At 52.3% G+C, this 22,091-nt stretch overlaps 2 protein-coding genes across 3 annotated transcripts in view; one reads left to right on the forward strand and one right to left on the reverse strand.

The window, feature by feature from the left end:
• The window catches only part of Pth1r (parathyroid hormone 1 receptor), a 24,295-nt gene extending 12,787 nt beyond the window's left edge, over positions 1–11,508 (forward strand). Inside the window, exons 3-15 of one of the 2 annotated variants that reach the window (XM_008830554.2) lie at positions 659–761; positions 2,723–2,857; positions 4,179–4,289; positions 4,394–4,512; positions 4,683–4,777; positions 4,993–5,188; positions 5,568–5,721; positions 7,114–7,174; positions 7,477–7,543; positions 7,804–7,898; positions 8,507–8,648; positions 8,728–8,769; positions 9,497–10,054. In XM_008830554.2, coding sequence (XP_008828776.1) covers positions 659–761; positions 2,723–2,857; positions 4,179–4,289; positions 4,394–4,512; positions 4,683–4,777; positions 4,993–5,188; positions 5,568–5,721; positions 7,114–7,174; positions 7,477–7,543; positions 7,804–7,898; positions 8,507–8,648; positions 8,728–8,769; positions 9,497–9,883 — 1,707 coding nt within the window. In that variant the 3' untranslated portion in view covers positions 9,884–10,054. Of the gene's footprint in view, positions 1–658; positions 762–2,686; positions 2,858–4,178; positions 4,290–4,393; positions 4,513–4,682; positions 4,778–4,992; positions 5,189–5,567; positions 5,722–7,113; positions 7,175–7,476; positions 7,544–7,803; positions 7,899–8,506; positions 8,649–8,727; positions 8,770–9,496 lie in introns of both variants that reach the window. The other variant, XM_017797470.2, reaches the window with a different exon arrangement.
• Positions 11,509–18,768: 7,260 nt separating this feature from the next.
• Ccdc12 (coiled-coil domain containing 12) overlaps positions 18,769–22,091 on the reverse strand; it is a 61,635-nt gene continuing 58,312 nt past the window's right edge. Inside the window, exons 5-8 of the mRNA XM_008830923.3 lie at positions 21,317–21,378; positions 21,078–21,112; positions 20,046–20,122; positions 18,769–19,956 (exon numbers count right to left, since the gene is read on the reverse strand). Coding sequence (XP_008829145.3) covers positions 19,874–19,956; positions 20,046–20,122; positions 21,078–21,112; positions 21,317–21,378 — 257 coding nt within the window. The 3' untranslated portion in view covers positions 18,769–19,873. The remainder of the gene's footprint in view (positions 19,957–20,045; positions 20,123–21,077; positions 21,113–21,316; positions 21,379–22,091) is intronic.

Consider the following 22,091-nt stretch of genomic DNA (forward strand, 5'->3'; position numbering starts at 1 on the left):
TGGGTGGGGGTCCTGCACAGTCCTGGCCATTCCCTCACCACCACCACCACCACCACCACTGCCACCACCACCACCACCACCCAGCAACTTTTCCACTCTCTCTCTCTTTGAGGCCCTAAGCAGGGAGGGTGAGGCTCTCACTCTTCACTAGGGAGAGCACTGACTGACTACTGGGCCAGGATGGAAAATGGTGACTGCCACCTTCCCCAGGGGGCCTTGAGACTTGAAGGAATCCAGGCTGAGTTTGTCTCTTCAGAGTTCACCATTCCTCATTCAACTCCAGGTCCCCAGCAGGCAGCCAGGATCCCGGGAGGCTTCATCCTGGGACATTCCATCCGTTCCCATGTGCCCCAGGGGACGGACTGGACAGAGAATGTCAGTGGCTGCAGGCAACAGGGTTACTGGTGGATAGGCAGGGGATGGCCCCCACTCTGTTCTCCTCTCTCCCCACCATGGAGCAGGCCCTAGGCCTTGCCATTACTTCCTGACTATAAAATTGGAGCTCCATGAGGCAGATGCTCCACAGAAGCAGACTTTCCAGAGTCTTCCTCTCAAGCAAACATCTTTGAAAATGGGGGTCCCTGGGGAGGCAGAATGACTTTGGGACCAAGTGCTGTACCTGGAAGTACTGCCTGCAGTCTGATCTTTGGCTTGACAGGTGGATGCTGATGATGTCTTTACCAAGGAGGAACAGATCTTCCTGCTGCACCGTGCCCAGGCCCAGTGTGACAAGCTACTTAAGGAAGTCCTACGCACAGCAGGTAGGGATGGAGGAAATGAGGAGGTGGGCATGAGGTCAGCATGTGATGGGGGATGTCCAGGAGGCAGAGGCAAGTGGGTGAAGGGGTTGAAGGTGTTAGGCTAGGATGGGCCCAATAAAGGGGGCCCAGCCAAAGTGAAGACTCACAATGGGGTGGATGAGGCAAGAGTGAAATCAATAAGCTCAGGGCAGCCTTAAGTCCTGGACTCAGGTCCTTATGCTGTCTTTCCACCACTAGCGCTCAGACCCAGAGGCATCCTCATTCCCCACACACATCCTCTCAGAGGACATGCCTCTGTGTATGTACGGAAATAACCTCTGGCCAGATTGGCCAAAAGATATGTGTGTCTCTCCTTTCCGGGTGAAGGTGTGAAGGCAACTATAGGACACATGTCCCCAGTGGACTTAGATGGGATGAGGCAAACCAAGAGCTCTGATGAAGGTGCAGGACCCTAGTAGGGTGGACTGGGCTAGCTTCCTTAAGGAAAAAATAGCTAAGATAAGTCTAGAAGACTGGGGAGGTCTCTGAATGAGGCCATTTGGGCACAGAACTCTAGGGTGGGTGTCCCCTAGGGCTAGATGGGGGTGAGTGGGATAGAGGGACAGGGATGGATGTGTGTATGACTCACCTTACAGCCTGGGGAAGGAGTACTTGATCTGGGGGAGGGAGGGTGCCTCCCAACACATCTCTGAGGGACCTTTGCCATAGGGAGGGAGGGCATCACCCAACCAGTCTCACAGTTTCTGAACCCCTCTCACATGTGTCTCCTCTCTGCCCTCTCCCTTGAATCCACTTCCTGGAAGCTGGTATGGGGTTATATTGGCACTCATCCAGGCTTCAAAGGTCTGGCTGATCTCATCAACTGGAGGGGACAAGACCCCTGACCTCCTATCCTGCCAGAACAGTTTTCTCCCTGGAGCTGGTGGGGGACAGCAGTGGCACATACCCTGGACACAAAGCACAGGGTGATAGCTTTGCTGTGGTGCATGTAGACTTTGTTCTCATTCATAAAGACACTACACACAGTCCCGCCTACCCTGGCCCCACCCATGGCACCCAGTCACATGGGGGAGGAGGCAGCTGAGTCTCTCTCATTTGATCCTAAACCCTTCATAGTTGTGTAGCTAGGGTAGATGTACCTCTCTGCCCCTTTCCTGTCCATCATGGAGCCTCTCCCTGAGGGTGGAAGCAGAATAGTGACAGTCATTCTCATCCCAGTCTGGATTGCCTGGACTGGATGTGGGAGGGCCAGGGCACCCTAGCTTGGGGTGTAGCTGAAGGTTCACAAGTCAGATAATGAGGAGGACTTTGCAGCTGAGAGAGACCTCCATTGTCTCTCCAAGAAAGAAAAAAGCCAGGCCCCAGCCCAGGTAGTGTCTCCAGGGCCACTTATAGAAGCTGCAAACACTTTACTCGAATATCCTAGGGCAGAGGACGGGGTAGGTGGAATCACCTGTCTACTCCTGACACACTGCACCCCTTACTCTTGCCCTCCTGGTCACCAGCTTCCTCACCTGCCCAGCACTCTAGCCTGACTGGATTTTCACCATAAACACTCCACTCCATTTCTCCCTATCTATTCTTGCCATGCGCCCCCTGGTGGGCCCTTCACTCCTGTGTGGTTTTGACTCCTGGGTGGTAGGCTACTACCCTCTGCTCTAGATTGCCCACACTTGCCACTCCACCTGCTAGCTGACCCCACACTCACAGTGTTTGCCCCATTTGAACCTCTGCTAGCCAGCTCCGTCTCCTGATTATTTCTCTACTTAAGTATTATACAGTTTATGAGACACTTGCTTGTCACCCCACCCCCCATTCCCTGATCTCCCAACAGCCTGAGTATCAGCATCCTTGACAGGGTCAGTTCTCCATTGTACAAAGCAGGAGACTGTAGGAGAGATGACACCCCAGGTCTATTGTTATAGCACAGCTGACAGCTGGAACTACCCTGATTTCTTCAGCCAACATAATGGAATCAGACAAGGGATGGACACCCCCATCCACTTCAGGGAAGTCCAGGAAAGAAAAGGCATCAGGAAAGTTCTACCCTGAGTCCAAGGAGAACAAGGAGGTGCCCACTGGCAGCAGGCGCCGAGGTATGTCCATTCCCTTCAGGCATGGGCTCAGATCCATCTGTCTCCACTGTTCTCTCCCAGTCATGACAGGTCCTGTGGGAAGTGAGAGGCCACAGCTCCCTTCCCAGGAAAGAAGGGTTGGAGACAGCCCAAGGGGCAGCATAAGGAAGGGTTAGGTGAGCTAGGTGGACTCAGGACCCAGGGAGTACTTCAGGGGAATACCTAGCACTACAGGAAACCCATAACCCACAGAGATAGATACACAGAGAAAGAGAAGGACCAAGATGAACAAACCAAAAGTCTAGCACTTGTATGTCCAAGGACGTACAGAAAGACCCATAGTGAAAAGAGCCATAGAAACAGCAAGAGAGTAGTACAGCCTTGAGGGGTGGAGACAGAGACAGTGGGACAAGAGGAGGAGAAGAGGAGGGAGGGAGATGCAGGGTTGCCTTGGGGAGGTGAGGAGAGACAAACACAGAGCCCAAGCTGTGGCCACAAGGCCAGTTAGAACTGGCCGGGTGGGCAACAGATTCCAGATGGGCCACATCTGGGAGCCTGTGGTCACCCTGTGGCTCCCCAGGGACCAGAGGGAATTGTGGGCCTGGCTGGGTGGGGCTGGGAATATGGTGCCCAGGACAGAGAGCCTTTCACCAAGCTGGGCGGGTCCAGCCATCAAGGCAGCCTTCCAGGCAGGCTAGAGAGTCCTGTGGTCAGAGTCCTTCAGGGGGAGAGGAGGCCATGAACTGGAGTGAGATGTGGATGATCTAGATGCTAGGGACCCTTTGAGGTCACTTAACATCTCTGTCAGGGCTCCAAAGTGTGATGTTTCACTGTCTTGACACTCAACATCAACACTTGGATTTGGAGGATCATATACCCAATGAATGCTCAGTCATGGGTCTTCTAGGCAGGCCTAGATGTAGAAGTACAGTCTAATATGGTCAACTTCCCAATGAGGAAATGGAAATGCAGAGTGGAGGCACCTGTGTGAGGTTAGCGGCTCTTTGGAAGTCTACCTGGCACTAGGAACCATACATTTTTCCTGTCTGTGGTCTCCAGGGAAGGGTCATATTGGGAGCCTCTGAGAGTTAGTCTGAGAAACTGCCTTCTTCATGTGATCTCAGCAAGTTACTCACTTCTTTTGTCCTTTTCCAGACCATTTGGAAAATGGGATTAGTGTCAATACTTGCTTCACAGGGGAAGTAAGGGCTCAATATATTTTTTTTCTAGAATGCACTAAGCCTGAAGTTTCCGGTCCTCGGGTACACTGTCCCTGTGGGAACCAAACCATAGGTGTGTTCATGTCCCTGGGTCTTAACTATGGACTTGTCTTTGGGAACAGGACACCCCTGCCTGCCAGAGTGGGACAACATCGTGTGTTGGCCACTAGGGGCACCAGGTGAGGTGGTAGCTGTGCCCTGCCCTGACTACATTTATGACTTCAATCACAAAGGTAAGGCTAGCCAAGTGGGTTTGGGGGCCACAGGGATACCATGACTTGGGACTTAGTGGCTCCAGGCCTCCTCTGCCTGCCCTGACTGTCCCACCACCCTACAGGCCATGCCTACAGACGCTGTGACCGCAACGGCAGCTGGGAGGTGGTGCCTGGGCACAACCGGACATGGGCCAACTACAGCGAATGCCTCAAGTTCATGACCAATGAGACTCGGGAACGGGTGCGAGCCTTGTCCCTTCCCACCTTGACCCATAAGACCACTCCCACACCCCACTAATGAACCCTGACGCAGACGGGACTCCTGCCCTTGACTCCTCCAGCAACCTTAACTTGGCCTCTACCTCACCCAGCGCCCACTCTGAGTACCAGTTCTGTCTCTCGCCTGCGCAGGAGGTATTTGACCGCCTAGGCATGATCTACACCGTGGGATACTCTATGTCCCTTGCCTCCCTCACCGTGGCTGTGCTCATCCTGGCGTACTTTAGGTGGGTGGGGAAATGGGCGGGGCAAAGGCAGCGGGGGTCGGGGTGGGCGTGGTCTCGGATGGGGCAGGACGTGGTCCTAGGTATGTGCCTCCCTTCTTCCCCTTCACTGCATCCATCCCCCCGGGGGTGTCCCCACCTACCGCGCACAGCCCAGCTTCCTGCCCGCCGCCGCGTCCCCTGTGCCCCCACCCACGGTGATGTCGCACGCCCCGCAGGCGGCTGCACTGCACACGCAACTACATCCACATGCACATGTTCCTGTCGTTCATGCTGCGCGCCGCGAGCATCTTCGTCAAGGATGCGGTGCTCTACTCTGGCTTCACGCTTGATGAGGCTGAGCGCCTCACCGAGGAGGAACTGCATATCATCGCGCAGGTGCCGCCGCCGCCAGCCGCTGCTGCCGTTGGCTACGTGAGTGTCCCTCCTTCGCGGCAGGCCCAGCCACGCCCCTTGCACCTGTAGTCCAGTCCTCGCCCTTCCTGTCTCCTGCTACCCCCTCTAGCATCAGGCCATCACAGAGACCCTCCACTCCCCACAGCTCCCAGCCTTACCGTATAGATAAGGGGTTCAGAGTACACGCCTCAGCCCAGTGCCCCAACCTCTCCATCTCATCACCTCGTTACCAGCCCCTGATACCCCCACACCCCACCAAGTCTTAAACCTGCCCTTGCTTGCTTGCTGTGCTAGTCCCAACCCAGTATAGGTGCTCCCTCATCACTCTTAAAGCAGTCCAGATCTTTCCTATATGATGCAGGCTCAGCCTTCTGGCTAATTCTAGCTGATCTCCTAGGCGGGCTGCCGCGTGGCTGTGACCTTCTTCCTTTACTTCCTGGCCACCAACTACTACTGGATTCTGGTGGAGGGGCTGTACTTGCACAGTCTCATCTTCATGGCCTTCTTCTCAGAGAAGAAGTACCTGTGGGGCTTCACCATCTTCGGCTGGGGTATGGAGGCCAGGGCAGTGGGTAGGGTGAAGGGGAACCCCAAGGGTAAAGCACCCACCAGCATATCCTGTCCCCTATGTTGGGTAGCACCCTTATCCATCCTGCTGTAACTCTGACCCCATTCCAAGCTTAGGGGACACAGCTTGGCTGGGGGCAGGATTCACCTGGTATTGGCTTTGCCTGGGCTTTCAGCTCACTTAGGGTGAGAGATGATTACCTGGGGTTGAGATGGGGACAGAGACTCTAAAGATTAAACTTGGCATCAGAGTGGTTCTTGAGTCACTAGTTACTATGGGGCTGAGAGCTGTAGTCTGGACCCTCCTTCTACCCAGAGCCTTGTGGGAGGAGCTAGCATCTATTACCAAAAGGTGGGGGACCCTGTAGTCCATAGCCACAAGCCCAGAAGTTGAGTACCATCTAGCTTCTGCAGCTTCTCTGCAGTGGGTTCCTGGGATGCTGCATTCCTACCAGCCCCCCACGGGGCTCTGGGATCTAGTTACCGATAATTGTCCATTATTGCTGGCAGTTCCAGAGCTTGGCTGGGCTCCTGGGCAAGCAGCCAGACTGTGGAAGGGTGGGCCAATGGCTGGAGCCTCCTGGGCTCAGCACCCAGAAAGCCCTCAGGTCAATTACCACCACCCTGGCCCTTGGCACACACCCTACCCCTGACCTCACCATGGCAAGCCCCCAGAACTGGGCAAATCTGGGCCTGATTCCAGAATTTCACACAAGCTTCAGGGCTAGAAGGTATCCGTGTGAGCTGGAAACATGTGGATTAGGGAGCACACAGAACTCTGTGATCTGGGAATGTCACACCCTTTCTTTCAAAGGGTTCATGGGCTGAGAATCAAGTTGGGGGTGGGGCACCAGGCTCTCTTTACTCAGAGGTGCCATCTGAGCTGCCCAGATGACCTCTGAGGCTCCCCATGGTCTCTATCCAGCCTGAGAGGACAACCTTTACTTCATCTACCCTCATCCATGAAGGCTAGGACCTCTCAAAACTAGGCCTGGAGAGGGGATATTAGAACAGACAAATGCTGGTCATTGGCTCTCTCCCCACGGGAGCTGCAAGTTCAGAGCAGTGTGCTTTGGGGGAGGGAAAGGAGTGAGCAGGACTGCATGGACAAGCTATAGAAACGTCATACTCAGCCTAGGCCCAGCAGGCTCACAGGAAGCATGGAATCAGATGGGAGAGAGAACTGCACTGGATCCTGAGGGCTGGAGCCTCAAGGGAAGACTGTTTGGGTGGCCCATGTGCCTAGACAGCTGGTGTGGCTGTCATTAAAGAGCCCATGTGCCTAGGGGTAGGGTGCAGGCAGTGAGCTGAGCTGGGGGCCATGGGATTTGGGGGCAACACGCCCAGAACTCACACATTCTTCTTTGTGCCCACAGGTCTGCCTGCTATCTTCGTGGCTGTGTGGGTTGGTGTCAGAGCTACCTTGGCTAACACTGGGTAGGTCCAGCTGCAGAAGGGACCAAGGGCTCTGACACAGACCATAAATACTTTGGTTCACTCTTCCTACTTGAATCATGGGGAGATTCCTGGCCCCCAGCAGCCCAGATTCTCAGTCTAGCCTTCAGTCAGGAATCCAGAGTACAGGAAGTGATTTCTAGAGGCCCATGAGTGCCTCAGGCCTGGCCACCTGCAACACTCCTGTCCTGGGCCTCTGACAGCTGGTGTCAGAATAGGCCAACTTTGGGGACAGTGTGGGTTGGCTGAGGAGAGGCTGATGGCTAGTGCTTCATCTTCCCCAGGTGCTGGGACCTGAGCTCCGGGCACAAGAAGTGGATCATCCAGGTGCCCATTCTGGCTTCTGTTGTGGTAAGCAGGGGTTGAGGAGGGCAGGGTGGGCATGGGCCCCAGTGACCAGCCCCTGAGAATATCTACAGTGGTTTCCCTGAACCTCAGGGACCCAAAGGCCTTGAAGACCAGCTGATCCCAAACTCCAGTCCAGAAGGGGAAACCCAGGGCCCTAGGAGTCACCCAGAGACAGTGTCAGAGCAGGGCCTGTAGCAGGGCCATGGTCCAAGAGTTCTTGCCCCATGCTGGGGTGCAGCCTCCAATGCAACCTCCCCCAACAGCTCAACTTCATCCTCTTCATCAACATCATCCGAGTGCTTGCCACCAAGCTTCGGGAGACCAATGCTGGGAGGTGTGACACGAGGCAGCAGTACCGGTGAGCTCTGGCTCCTCAGAGTTGGGGATGGAGTTCAGGGTCACTGGTTGTCAGTACCATGTACCCAAGGGAACACAAAGGTACCATGGATGAGCTTGTTGCAAGGGGAGCCTCTGACCTCTGGCTCCATGGCTCACCAGATGGCCCATCCAGGCCCTGGCTTGCACAGCAATGCTGGATCTTGCTCTGCAACTTGGTATAAAGCTTTGCACTAGACCTAAGGCCTGCTAATGTGGGACACACCTGGCCACTCTCAGCTGGTTTCATGGAGCTGGAGGGGCAGGTGAGTAGAGGTTGGCTCCAAGAAGACAACAGCTCAGCTGAAAGCTGAAGGTTGGGCCATGGTGGGATGAGTGCATGCCAGCAGGTGCAAAGGGCCCAGGGATACAGGGACTACAGTTGCAATCCACTCTAGGACACCTCTCAGAACCAAGAACCTCGAGTAACACTTTGTCTCCTGGTAGAAGCCATCTTGAGTGAACTTGGTTGTTGAGTCACACAGCCAGAGCCCCATAGCTTCTGGAACCTGGGGCTGGTTGGAGTGGAGGGATGCGGTTGCTTATTGTGGGGCAGGGGGTGTGGCCTAACCTTCATGCCCCAATGGCCAGGAAGCTGCTCAAGTCCACGCTGGTGCTCATGCCGCTGTTCGGAGTCCACTACACCGTCTTCATGGCCTTACCATATACCGAGGTCTCAGGGACGCTCTGGCAGATCCAGATGCACTACGAGATGCTCTTCAACTCCTTCCAGGTGCGCAACCTGCCTGAGGTCCTGGGGGACAGGGTGGGGGAAGGGAGGTGGCCCTGATCCCAGGTACCTCTCTCCACAGGGATTTTTTGTCGCCATCATATACTGTTTCTGCAACGGCGAGGTAAGTGGTAGGCAGTGCAGGGAGAGGCAGAGATGCTGGGGTTCCTCAAGCCTTGTCCCTTCATTCTCACCCTCCCACTCTTTTATTGCTCATCAAGAACCCCCCTAATCATGTTGTGAAGACACAGAGAGGGCTTCAAAGATGATTCAGACTCAGGGTATACTAGGATGTGTGGGCTCTTCCATGTGTAGTATAGCAAAATGTCTTCCTAACCCCCAGAGGGGAATTTTTTGGAACTTGGACTGAGGGCTCAGCCATCTTTGGGTCCATGTGAGCTTGTGAATTTTTATTTATTTATTTACTTATTATTTTTATGTGTATGAGTGTATTGCCTGCACGTGTGTGAATGCACTCTTGTTGTGCAATGCTGGCAGAGGTCAGAGGAAGGCATTGGATCCCCTGGAACTGGAGTTACAGACAGTTGTTAGCTGCCATGTGGGTGATGAGAGCTGAACTCAGGTCCTCTGCAAGAGCAGTCAGTGCTTTTAACCACTGAGCCATCTCTCCAGCCCCCAGCTTTAGAATTTTGGATGTTTCCATTATTGATTGCATTGATCAAACACCCATGTTCTGAGACTGATCAGATTTGACCTGGCCTTGGATTTTCCTAGTAGTGCCCTATTCATTCAGTGCTGAGTGGGCACTGAAGAGCAGAAATGGTGGCAGGGGAGACATGTGGCACAGAGGTTAAGGGCATACCTGACTGCTACTTGTCTACTTCCCCAAGGTACAAGCAGAGATCAAGAAGTCTTGGAGCCGATGGACACTGGCATTGGACTTCAAGCGCAAAGCACGCAGTGGGAGTAGCAGCTACAGCTATGGCCCAATGGTGTCTCACACAAGTGTGACCAATGTAGGACCCCGTGCAGGACTCGGCCTTTCCCTCAGCCCCCGCCTGCTGCCTGCCTCCACCACCACCAATGGTCACTCCCAGCTGCCTGGCCATGCCAAGCCAGGGGTTCCAGCCCTTGAGAATGAAACTATACCAGTGACCATGGCGATTCCCAAGGACGATGGATTCCTCAATGGTTCCTGCTCAGGCCTGGATGAGGAGGCCTCTGGGTCTGCACGACCACCCCCATTGTTGCAAGAAGAGTGGGAGACAGTCATGTGATTGGGCACCAGAGGCAGGACTGCTGGCATGGGTAGATGGACAGATGGACCAAGAGACTCATGGCGGGCTGGTTGTCCATTCAGGATTGGGCCAGGAGGAAAAACAAAGGAAAAAAAGAAAAAGAAAAAAAGAAAAAGGAAGCAGTGTGTGGCTTCCTGGGTTTCAATCAAGGAAGGTGGGGTCTAGGAGCCATCAGAGAGTTTGGAGGTACTCACCCAAAGGTGGGAGAGGGACCCCGAGTCTCATTACCTAGGAGGGGTCTGGGCCCCGGGGGATTTTGCACAGTCCAACAGAAAGTAACTCTGCCTTTAAGGCCCAGAAAAGGGGCCAAGGAGGTAGCTCAGTTGCAGAATACTTGCCTACTATGCAGGAAGCCCTGGGTTTAGTCCCTAGGCATGATGGCGCACACCTATAATCCCAGCTCTCAGGAGGTGGAGGCAGGAGGATCAGAAGTTCAAGGCCATCCTTGACAACATGGGGCAATTTGTAATTTGGAAGCCAACCCAGGATCCATAAGACCCTACTTTAAAAAAAAAAAAAAAAAAATCAAGGACCAGAAAGGGTCAACTCCTCTGCCTGCTGGCCCCCAATCATTGCCCAGCCAGGGCTGAGGGATTCCTCAGTGAGGCTATGCCACCAAGCTAACCCTCTGGTTGGTGGCCACTTAGGGAGCTCTACTTGTATGTCCCTAGCCCCCCTACATAGCAGGGATATGCTTTCAGCCATCAAGCAGAGGTTGCCAAGAGAGTGCCCTGGCCAGTGAGTAGAAGGTGGGCTGGCCTCTGCTCTGGCTCAGGGCCAGTGGGGAGCCAGGAATTTAGGCCTCAAGAGTTAGCTGGGGTGTGGGTCTACAAGGGTAGACACATGCAATCACAGAACAGTTGCTCAGTATTGCTACCTGACACCCACCTACCACCACATTCATCCCCTGGACTCCTCTCAGCTCTGTCTCAAACCACTCATGGAGCCTAGAATGGCATAGACCCTTAGCCTGACGCTGAGGCTACATGGCTATATGCCTACCCCATGCTCTGGCAAGATGGAGCTGCTTGCTCTTGTTCAAGCCTGCAGACAGACCTGCCTCTGGGCTTTTGCACCAGCTGGTGCTCCCACCAAACCCTCCCTTTCTATCCTAGCTCAAACCACCTTGCTTTTCCCCCAGCCCCACCCTCATAGGTGAGAGGTTGCGAGGCCTAAGACATCCAACTCAGGCACTTTGTGGGGGCATATACTGAGCACTTTTGGGCTCATCCCTGCCTGTCTTTCCAGATGGCCAGGGGGACAAACAACCATCCTAAGGCCATCCATGGAGCACTTCTGGTATAACCTGCTTGAACGGTAGGCCCCTAAGGGGCCAAGGTTCCAGGCTGAGTGGGAGCCACTGATCTGAAGATCTGAAAAACATTTTAATAGAGTCCCTGCTTCCATGAGGAGGCAAGATGGGACTGCATATGGATTAGAGGAAGCAGGTGACCAGGTAGGAAGATAGTGATGGAGCATGCCACTGTCAGGAAGGATCCTGGAGGAAGGAGACCTCAGCAGGACAAAAACCTTGTTCCCCTCCCAGGGACTGGAGAGATGGCTCAGCGGTTAAGAGCGCTGACTGCTCTTGCAGAGGACCCGGATTTGATTCCTACCACTCACATGGCGGCTACAAACCATCCTTAACTCCAGTTCCGGGGGAATCCGAAGCCCTCTCTGACCTCCACGACACTGCATGACACGGGTGCACTCACATACATGCAGCCAATAACACTCATACATATAAAATAAAAATAATAAACAGTTAAAAAAAACAAACCAAAAAACCTCATTCCCCTCCCTAAGGGTATCTGTTGCCTCTGTCTAGGATCTACACTGATCTGTCAGCCTGGCTCAGAGCTATAAAACCTCCAGACCACTGAGCCTTCAAGGTTAGTCATCCTGTCCACTAGGTCATGAGCCAGTTGGACATCAGGCCACATGTCCCGGCCCAAGCCTCTTGTCTGAAGGTCATGTGGCCCACTTACCTGGAAACATTTAGACAGCACCTCCAAGCCAGGCTGTGTCTCCCACCTCAGTTATTACCTTCCCTTTGGAGCCCCCAAGATAGGGCTGTCATTTTCCTTCAAAGGGGTTAAATGCCCTAGGACTCATTTTGCATGGTGTGCCCAGGTCAGGCCAGTCCTCCCATCTCCTCCACAAGTACTGGTCCCTTTCCTTAAGATACCTGCTCCTAGGACAGGGCCAGGAGCCTTTAGGTTGGTTACCATCTGACTGGATGTCCAGGAAAAGGCTGGCCCTCTCACATCAGACCTTTGCCCAGGACCAGCTCTCTTGCTTTTGGGGCTGTGAGCCTCTGGGTCTAGGCTGGCCCCCACTCAGAGAGGCCCCTGAGCCCCACCTGGTCCATCCAGGTGTTGGCAGAGGAGAGCCCTCAGCAAGCCTGGAAGATGGTCAAGGTCCTGTTTGCATTGAGCAGCTGCTGAAGCCAGGTGGTCACTTCTCCCTGCAAGGCCCCGCAGCCAAGCCAAGCCACAGGGAACACATAAACAGCACCTGGGCTGGGCAGTAAGTGGACAGGGAGAATACCAAGAGATTCCCACCCACGGCCTCCCTAGTCTACTATCCAGGTGCCACACAGGGACCACTGGACAGTGAGGTGGCCAGGCCCAGCTCTGATTGGTCTTGAGCATGCTGAGAGGCTCTGCCCCTCTCTGGGCCTGTCTCTTTAGCACTGGCTAGGAAAGCACCTGAAGACCCTAAGTAATGCCCACTCTGAGGGAGGAAATAGGACTGGCCTCCAGTGGGGGTGCCCACAGCCCCCCACAAGGAGTGGAATCTTGGGGCTACAAAGTCATGAAGAGCTATTGCTGCCCACCTTCAACCTGCAAGCTCTGCTCAGGAACAATAAGGGTAAGGCGTCAGGCCCCCAGGCTGCAAGGAGGTGGCATTTAGTTCACACTCTCCAGCCCTCACTCCAGGGAGGGGACAGAGACAGACCAGGGAGAGGTCTGAATTCTTTGTCTCAGGGGTCTGAGGGAATTCAGTTCTGCTCTGAATATCTGTGACATGGCAGGGCCTGTCCCAGGGATCCGGGAGGGCACTGGCTCTACTCTGGTTATAAGAGATCTGCTGTGGGAGCTTCGGGTTATGAAGCTTGCTGTGTAGCTCCAACACACAGGCTGAGCTGGGTCCAGCCCCTGCCCCTGATGCCTCCTCAGCCAACCACCAAATGATCACAGCCTAAGGCTACCACAGCCAACTGAAATAAACCCTGGCTGGGGGACTGGTCCCACTGGCCAGGAGAGGCAGAGGAGGGAGGGACTGCAGAATTGGGCAGGGGCCTGGGCCCTGACTGGCTATGCTACCCTGGGCAAGCTACTACCCACTCTGAGCCTCAACTTCTCACAGGTCAACTTTCCTGACTCAGAAATCTCATCTCTCCAATACACACCCAGGCTAAGGTTCAGGTACCTGGAAAGAGCCTACCTTTTCTCCCTTGGGCAGACTGGTAACCCTTAGGATTCAAGGGCAATCCCTTCTTTTCAGTTTCTCCCCCTTTAACATTACCCTCATGCAAGCAGTGGAGGCAGGGCAGGTTGGAGGGTGGGCTCTGGGACATGAGAAGATGAGCTCTTGGCCACCCCAGACCCCTTCACCACCAGCTCCTGTAGATACTTACATTCTCCATAATGGCCAGGCATATGAGAACCTTTTGTCAGAGCATCTCTACTGGCCACGTTATGCTCATCCATCCAAGACAACCTGTCAAAAGGGTAACAGCATGGACCACACTCTGGCTGTTGCCCAAGCCACATTGTCACATCACCTGCCCCAATAGGCTCACTTCTATCACTGATAGAGGGGTGATTGTGTATGAGTTTCTATGTGTGTTTGTAGGTATGTATGAACTTGTATTTATTTGTATTTGCATCTGCCTGTGGCTCTACTGGCATGTATACCTGTTTGTGTATCCATGTATATTTACATCACGTTTGATATATCTGTATGTCTCTGTGCATATCTGTCTCTTTTGGTATGTCTGTGAGACTGTGTGTATCAATGTCTATTTTTGTTTGTATGTGTGTCTGTGTACGTGTGTCTATTTGTGTGTGTTTGTGTGTAGACCCGTGGTCTGCGAATGCCGCCTGTGGGTGGAATTTGGCTCCGAGATGTGTTTGGTTTGGCTCTTGTAGTATTTTCAACATCTTGAGCCAACCTTTAAAAAATCAGGATATTTCACATAAAAATTCGGCTTTCCAGCTTCTCTTAAAAATTCAGAAGCCCTGGCAGCTTTAAGCCGGCATTCCCATGAGGCCACTCTCCTCCTAAGTTGCATAGGGCCACACTCCTTCCACCTTCCTTGCCCACCAATGCCTCGAGGATGTCTGGGTTTGGGAACCAGAGTATGTGATCACTTCTAGATGTGAGCCTATCAGGAAGTATGTGCACGAATGCATGTGTGCACACAGTACACCTACATGTATGAACCATTTCTAAGAGGCAAATCTGAATGCTTGTGTGTGCTTATGTATGAACCCTGTGCACAGGGGAAATGTAAGGCTGTGTGTGTGCGTGTGTGTGTGCGTGTGTGTGTGCGCGTGTGCAAGGGGGGGGTAGCCATATTCATGGCCATGTGGAGTGTGTGGGCCACTGTGGTCTGGCATGCTCTGCATAGGGGCCTCTTCCGGCCTTTGAGGGAGAATCAGATTCCTGGCTTCTGGCTGGGTTGCCTTGTGGGATTTATTTCTGTCTTGGTGCCCACCAGGGGCCTGAGTAATGGGAACATTTAAAGAAAACCAGAAATACATACGGAAGAGGCAGGCTGGCTAGGAAACTCAGCTCAGACACCCTGCCCAGTCCACAGCTGCAAGAGCCAAAGGCCAGGCCTGAGCCCGGGAAGGAGTAGCCTGGGATCAAGCATGCCCTCACTCATACTCTGTGGGTTGTAGAGCTCTGTCCATCCAGGCTCACTTGGTAGGTGAGCTCTACCATCTGACCTGTGAATTTCTGGATCAACAGTGAGCATCTTTAGAGCCTGGCTTCAGGTAACAGGTGTTCAGAGCAAGATGATATCTCAGGCTGTGTATGGGCAAACAGGCCTGCAGGAGGTCCACATTTCCAGGTATGCTGCATTCACATGCACACATCCCACCCATGCAAAAGATTCCCCAGCTAGAGGAGTGAGACTGTGGTGACCCTAGCAGGGCTGGGTCTGTCCTTAGGGTTGGATGATAAAAACTCTCTACTCAAACTGGCACCCTGGAATGCTGGAAACTGACATGGCTGCCACCATTCTGGGTTTCAGATTAGCTGAATTCCATTGTGGGTCATCTCTAATGACCAGCCACTTTCCCATGGGAAAAGGAGTGCTTCATGTAGTGGGGTGACAGGCTGTTGGTGGCAGTGCAGAGACCAGGCAATGCTGACCCGTGTGCCAGGAATCCATCTCAGTGTCTCTTGCTGCCCCCCAGTGGCCATGTGAGGACAGTAGGGATTTAAAGGCCCTGGGGATGAATTCTCATCCATGCTGAGAAGCCTCTAGGGGCTCCAAGTTGATGCTCAGATGGCTCTGGAGGTTCTGGAAGAAGTGATTTTTAAAATTACTAGTACAGTTATTTATTTGTGTATGTGAGCGGGGGCAACTGTACCATCTTACACTTGAGAACAACCAACCCCTCCTCAAGACTGCTGGTACCTACCACATGTAGTACTGGTTTCATATTTCCCTCCTGCTCCCACCCTGGTTTCTCCTGCACATCCTTTATTAGTTCTTCCAACAAAGATCAGTACAGAGGAAACACATAGCCAGCAAAGATCCATCTTGCCCTTATCACTGACAACTGAGTGGACTGACTTTTAGCACTTACGAGACACTTCTGGTATTTACTACTTGTGCAAAGTGAAATTAATTCCTTTTCCTTTTTTACATGTATCTTGTATGATTTTTCTCTTTATCTTCAATGTTCTAAGATAATTACTCTTGAAACTGCAGATGTAGTAAAAGTGCTGCCTTTAAAACAAACCTGGGGCTGGGAATACAACTCAGTGGTAAAGTGTTTGCTATAATGGGTGAGGTCCCAAGTTAGTTCCCAGCACTGCAAACAAACAAACAAACAGCTTTGGGGGCCAATGAGATGGCTCAGTGAGTAAAGGCACTTGCTGTGCAAGCCTGGCAACCTGAGTTTCATCTCTGGAACCACACCAGAAAGAAAACTGACTTCCACAAGTTGTCCTCTGACCTACACACACACACACACACACACACACACACACACACACACACACAATCACGCTTCTATATGTATTCTTGGTGTATACATGTAACACTCTTCCAGGACACTAAAGGTGAAACTTCTGGGTCTCAGAGTAAATATGTACAACTTTTCCAAAGTGGCTGCACCATCTAACATCACCTTGTGCAAACCTCTCTACCCCCTCCTCCCATATGGCACATCAATACAGCTAAAAACAGTTCTGTCCACAGGTCTCCCTTACAATGACATTACTCTAGCCATCTCTGCTGTCTTTAGCTGAGTCTGTGCTCATTGGAGCTTTTCAAGTCCCCTTTACTTCCAATCTGGGGTTGGGTTTTTCTCTTTTTCAAGACAAGGTCCCCAGGCTGTTCTCAGCCTCCTTCTTCAACCTAAAAATGCGAAGGCACTCATTTTCTAGGCTCATTTTCAAGATTTCTGATCAATTCTCACATCTAATTCCTGCTCTTGTGTTATGTGGCTAGACCCTCTTTCATTTCTGATAATAAAGCAGATGCTCATTAGGATGTCACTGTTTATTTCCTTGTCTGTAAACTTCCCTGCTGTTGGACTGTTGGCTTTTTGTTGTTGTTGTTTTGAGACAGGGTCTCCCTGTAACCTCAGCTGGCCTGGAACTTGCTATTAGCCCAGGCTGACTTTGAATTCACAGAGATCCACCTGCCTCTGCTTCCCAAGTGCTGGGATTAAAGGTATGCACCACCACACATGGCACTGTTGGCTATTCTTTAAGGCAATAGATTTTAATTTTTTTTAAATTTTATTTATTATTTTATTTTTATGTGTATGAGTGTTACGCCTGCATGTAGGTAAGGGCACCCGTGTCGTGCAATGCCCACGGAGGACCAAAGAGGCTGTTGGATCCCCTAGAACTGGAGTTACAGACAGTTGTTAGCTGCCATGTGGGTGCTGGAATTCGAACCAGGTCTTCTGCAAAACAGTGTTCTTAACCACTGAGCCATCTCTCCAGCCCCCTAGGTTTTAACTGTTTTAAATGTATTTGTGAGCTAGGTATGGTGGCACACACCTTTAATCCCAGCACTCAGGAGTCAGAGGCTGATGGACCTCTGTGAGACTGAGACCAGCCTGGTCAACATAGTGAGTTCCAGGTCAGCTGTGGCTACAGAGAGACCCTGTCTCAAAAAGACCAAGAAAAAAAAAATTATTTGTGTGTACACACATGCGAAGGTCAGGAGACAACTTGTGGGAGTAGGTTCTCTCTTTCCACCATGTGGGTTCTGGGGATGGAATTCAGGTCATCAGGTTCAGTGGCAAGTGCCTTTACCCTAGGCATCTTACCATGCCCCCATTCCTTAAAAAAAAAATTGTTTTATGTATGTGTTTTCCCTGCATGTAAGTATAACCACGTACCCATGCATCCAATGCCTGCAGAGGCCAGAAGAGGGTGTTAGATCCCCTGAAACTGGAGTATGGATGGTTGTTAATGGACATGTGGGGCTGGGAACTGAATCCAGGTCCTCTGAAGAGCAGCAAGTGCTCTTAACTGCTGAGCCGTTTCTCTGACTCCCCACCCTCACCTTGCACCCCTTTTCTAAGACAGGATCTCATGTAGTCCATGTTGGCCTTGAACTGCCTAAGTAGCTGAGAACAACACTGAACTTCTGATCCTCCTGACTCCACCTTCCAAGTGCTGAGAGTTATGCCACCACACCTACTATATGTGGTACTAGGGGCTGAACCCAGAGCTTTGTACATGCATTAAAAAAAGAAAAAAAAAAAAAAAAGCCGGGCGTGGTGGCACATGCCTTTAATCCCAGCACTCCAGAGGCAGAGGCAGGCGGATCTCTGCAAGTTCAAGGCCAGCCTGGTCTACATAGTGAGTTCCAGGACAGCTGGGGCTACAGGGAGACCCTGTCTCAAAAAGACCAGAAAAAAAAAATCATGTCTTATTATGTAGCCCAGGTAGGCTTTGACCTTGATATTCTCCTTCCACAGCCTCCCACATGTGGGGATTGCAAGGATGTCCCACCATACCCAGCAAAGGACTAGAATTTTTTCATGCTTCATGATTTTTGTTTGTCAGACATGGCAGTTGTTTTTCTCTTTCCTTATAAGGCAGTTTCTATCAAGGCCCCAAGGTCACAAATTCAGAAGCACCCTTTTGTGAGCTCTCTGGTCCCAGGTAACACTACTGTAGTCCCAGAGCTGGGGCTAAAGGGGAGCTTGGCTCCTGGTCTCCAAGACTCTGAATCTTTCCACTGTTACTGACAAGCTTTCTGTTGCCAATGAGATCCCGGGTGGTGCGGGGAGTCTCTTCATCCTACACTTATAGTCCTGACAACTCTGGTCAAGTTAGCCGCTGTTCTCTGAGGGAGCCAGGGTCCAGCCTCATCTCACTGCCCAGTGCTGTGCCTGCCATCTACCACTTTAGCTCTCACTCTGAGGTACACAGGCTTTTTGAGAGTTGTCTTCTAACCTCTCCTTACCCATCTCCTTTCCCCTCACCTCTGACCTTTTACCTCTCTCCTCTCTTTTCATTTTTGAGACAGGGTTTCATGCAGCCCAGGATGGCCTCAAACTCACTATGTAGATAAGGATGACCATGAACACCTGATCCTTCTGTCTCCCTCCCAAGTGCTAAAATTAAAGGTATATGCTACCACACACAGATTTACAACTTTCATTTAAAAGATTTTATTTATTGTTTGGGGTCCTGGCCTCTATGTGCAAACACCCATTCTGCCTCCATGATCCAAGTCTTCAGCAGTGCCTGTCAGAGCCAGGCCACTGTGTTTCTGTAACACAGCATAGAGGGATGAACATACTGGATGAGGCTGGGGTTGGATGGGTCAAGGGGAAGTCCTAAAAGAACTTTCCTGGAGGAAAAGCCCTAGTTGGCTATACTATACCTGGAGTCAGTGTTGATGTAGCCAGTCCATCACCCTGGAGAGTCAGCTCAGAGGCTCACAGTTCTCAAGCCAGGACCTTGGGGGCCCAGGAACCAAGATCACAACTGAACCCTAGCCTACCACAGCCTGATCTCTAGCTGAACAGATTCCCCACTCAGGGAAGCATAGCTCTGACTCGTAGAGGAAAAAGATGGGCTACCAGAGGCAGGGCAGAAATGGGAGGGTGGGGAGGGCAGCATGATGGCCTCAAGTCTGTAGTGCTCAACTGGAGATTTGTCAGAGCCTGCCCTCCTGACTCTCACTTTGTGAGGGGGTCCAGAGGACTTGTGGATCTCTCCAGATTCCTAGACTACTGCAAGGTTCCAGCCTGTGGGAGGTCTTAAGAGAATTCTCTCTGTGGTCTAAGGGTTCTGAGATAATCACTGCTGATTTTGACTAGATCAGGCCTTGGAGCCAGAAGGTCAACTGTGGCTCTTCCCTACCTTTTAGCCTCAACAAGCCCAGCCCAACCCAGGGGTAATTCACATTGAGCACCACCTCTGTAGTACTCTAAGAGCCCAAACTAGAGCACCTAGCAAACATGAAGCAACAGCAGGTTTCTGCTACACAGGGGTTTACTTGTCTCTATTTCCAGAAGTTATAAAAAGTTCAAAATACATATGTACAGATCCAAGCACATTTGGCACTGTTGCCAGCTCCAGTACACGCAGAGCAGTAGGGGACCTCAGGAGACAAGAAGCTGGCCTCACATGATTGAACTGGCTCAATTCTCAAGACCCAGAAGTGATGGCAAGCCCAGTCCCCGTCCTGCTCAAGACCACCTTCCCATAGAAAAGGTATGCTGAACAGCTGGGAAACAGAACACCTCAGTCAGAATCACAAGCCTCTTGTCCAGTGGTGGAATCCACTGCAGATGCCAGGCTGTCCTCCTGGCCTTTCAGCCGCTCACCTGAATGGAGAGCAAACAGGTGGGGTGAAGAATCCTTGCTTAGACCACTACCCAAAGGGCAGGACTCCACTGGCCAGGGCCACACTTACGGATCAGCTCGGCAATGGCCCTCTGGGTCCGCTTTTCTAGCTTCTCCAGCTTCTTGGCTACGTCTCTCTTGAGGTCCCTGGAACAAGGGGAAAGAAAGGTAGGAAGTTAAAGGCTTGCCTGGTGTGGCCCTGGGATCCTTCTGCAGTGCCTCAGTATTTACAACACTCAGCCACCCGAGGGGCTGCACTGGGGAGACCAAGATGCTGCCCCCTCTCTTTCCTTGTGGCCCCAAGACCCAGTCATTCTTCCCAGTCCCACTGAGGTAAACCTACCCAAGGTAGAGAACCGAGCCAAATCATGCAAAGGTGGATGACTCCTCAGTGATCCTCCTGTCATGTCTCCTAGGTCAGCATCAAGGAGCAACTTGCCTTGGCCTGCTGTGATGCCTGTTCCTCCTCCTGCTACAGGCTCCCCCTCCCAACTCATGGGTTTCTAGATGTGCATGTGAACTGAGTCTGCACTCTGTAGTTCAGGGATCCTATGACACATGCCCCAAGCCTGTTTCACCAAACAAAAGCACTGTAGTAGGTGCTGCACTCACACAGAACTATAGGCATGAAGCAAACAGCCCTGACCTCTGTCTGGCCCAAGGCACAATGAAATACATGCCTCCAGCCCACAGTGCACTCGCTCACTTTTCCCAGCTCAGTGAGAGAGGGTCCAGTAGGCTACGAGAGGATGGGGACCCCATTTTTTCAGACAAAACAAGGACATATCTTGTGTCTGCTTGTCCCTCACTGTGGTCTCCTGAGTGCACAGGGCTGCACTGCCTAGATGGGACTCTCTAAGAGCAAGGTGAGTTCCCACCCTTACAGCAGGAAACCTGAAGCTGTTCCCTCATACCCTGGGCCCCTCCCCTGCACTCTTACTCTCTGCCACCATTTGGTCCTGCTTGGCCCTTATTTCTGTCTTGTGAAGATCTATGTACTTACTGCCTGGCCCCTGCCTGGTCCCCTAGCCAAGGCCCATGACATGCACCAAGCACAAGCTTCCACATTTGGTCTGCACCAGCCTGTATGGACAATACTTACCAATCAGGCTTCCGGGGTGCCAAGTTGGCCAGGTCCTGGGGAGGGAAGAGACACTTATCAGGGTCAGGACCTACCTCGGAAGTGGGGAGACAGGGCAGAGGTGGGAAAGACAAGACAGGCAAGGAAGTAGAAAAGGAGAAAAGACATGTAGAGAAGGAAGGCAACACAGGGCCAGCTGGTGTAGAAGAGGAAAAGGCGGCACAAGAGCAGTGGAGATGCACTGCCACTCAGGTACTCACCACTTCCTCGATGACAGGTTCTGGCTTGGCAGCCTCCAGCTGCTCCTTCACCTTCTCTTCCACTAGAGGGTGCAAGAGCAACACAGGCCTGTTGGACAGAAGCTTCCACTCTACAGTGACCAGCCTTGGCCCCAGGGAGGGGAAGGACCCTAAGCTTCTTGCTCCTCCCTCTTTCCTATGCCTCCAACCAATGAGATGAAACCCAGTAAAGGCAGCTCTGGAAGAGAAGCCCAGGTTTCCCTGGATAAAGGCAGTCCCTAAGGGGCAGAATGGGATAACAACAGGTTACTGCTGGCACAAACAGGGCCCAGATCTCCAATCAGAGAACTTGAATACTAACCTGGGCCTCAAACTTCCAGCTGTGGAATGAGAGGGGTGCCTGTATACATGGGAAGCGTAGTTTTAAAAGTGAAGACTGGTAAAGATTTTCTCTGGCTCCCGCCTGACCAGTCTGAGGAAGCTTACCTTCCCATCCCACCTCAGTCATAAAGGACAGGTACCTCCTGGCTTTACCAAGTCATTAGGCCTTGGGTGGTCCCTACTGGGAACAGATGCCAGAAGCACCAATGACTGTGGGCTGTGGGCTGCCTTCAATGCTATCATCAGGGACTCTGTGAGTGTTCTCCTGCCCTTCTTTACCCTACCTTTCTCCAACCAGAGATGAGTCCTAGGTGGCCTGGCAAGTTTCTCATCCCTCTGTGTCCTCCACCTAACCCTGCCACTGCCCCACCAGGTGAGGCCCAAGGTCTGGTGCTCAGAGGAGATGGAGAAACAG

The sequence above is a fragment of the Nannospalax galili genome, unplaced genomic scaffold, assembly GCF_000622305.1.
Source record: "Nannospalax galili isolate Female #2095 unplaced genomic scaffold, S.galili_v1.0 scaffold1050, whole genome shotgun sequence".
Taxonomy (NCBI): domain Eukaryota; kingdom Metazoa; phylum Chordata; class Mammalia; order Rodentia; family Spalacidae; genus Nannospalax; species Nannospalax galili.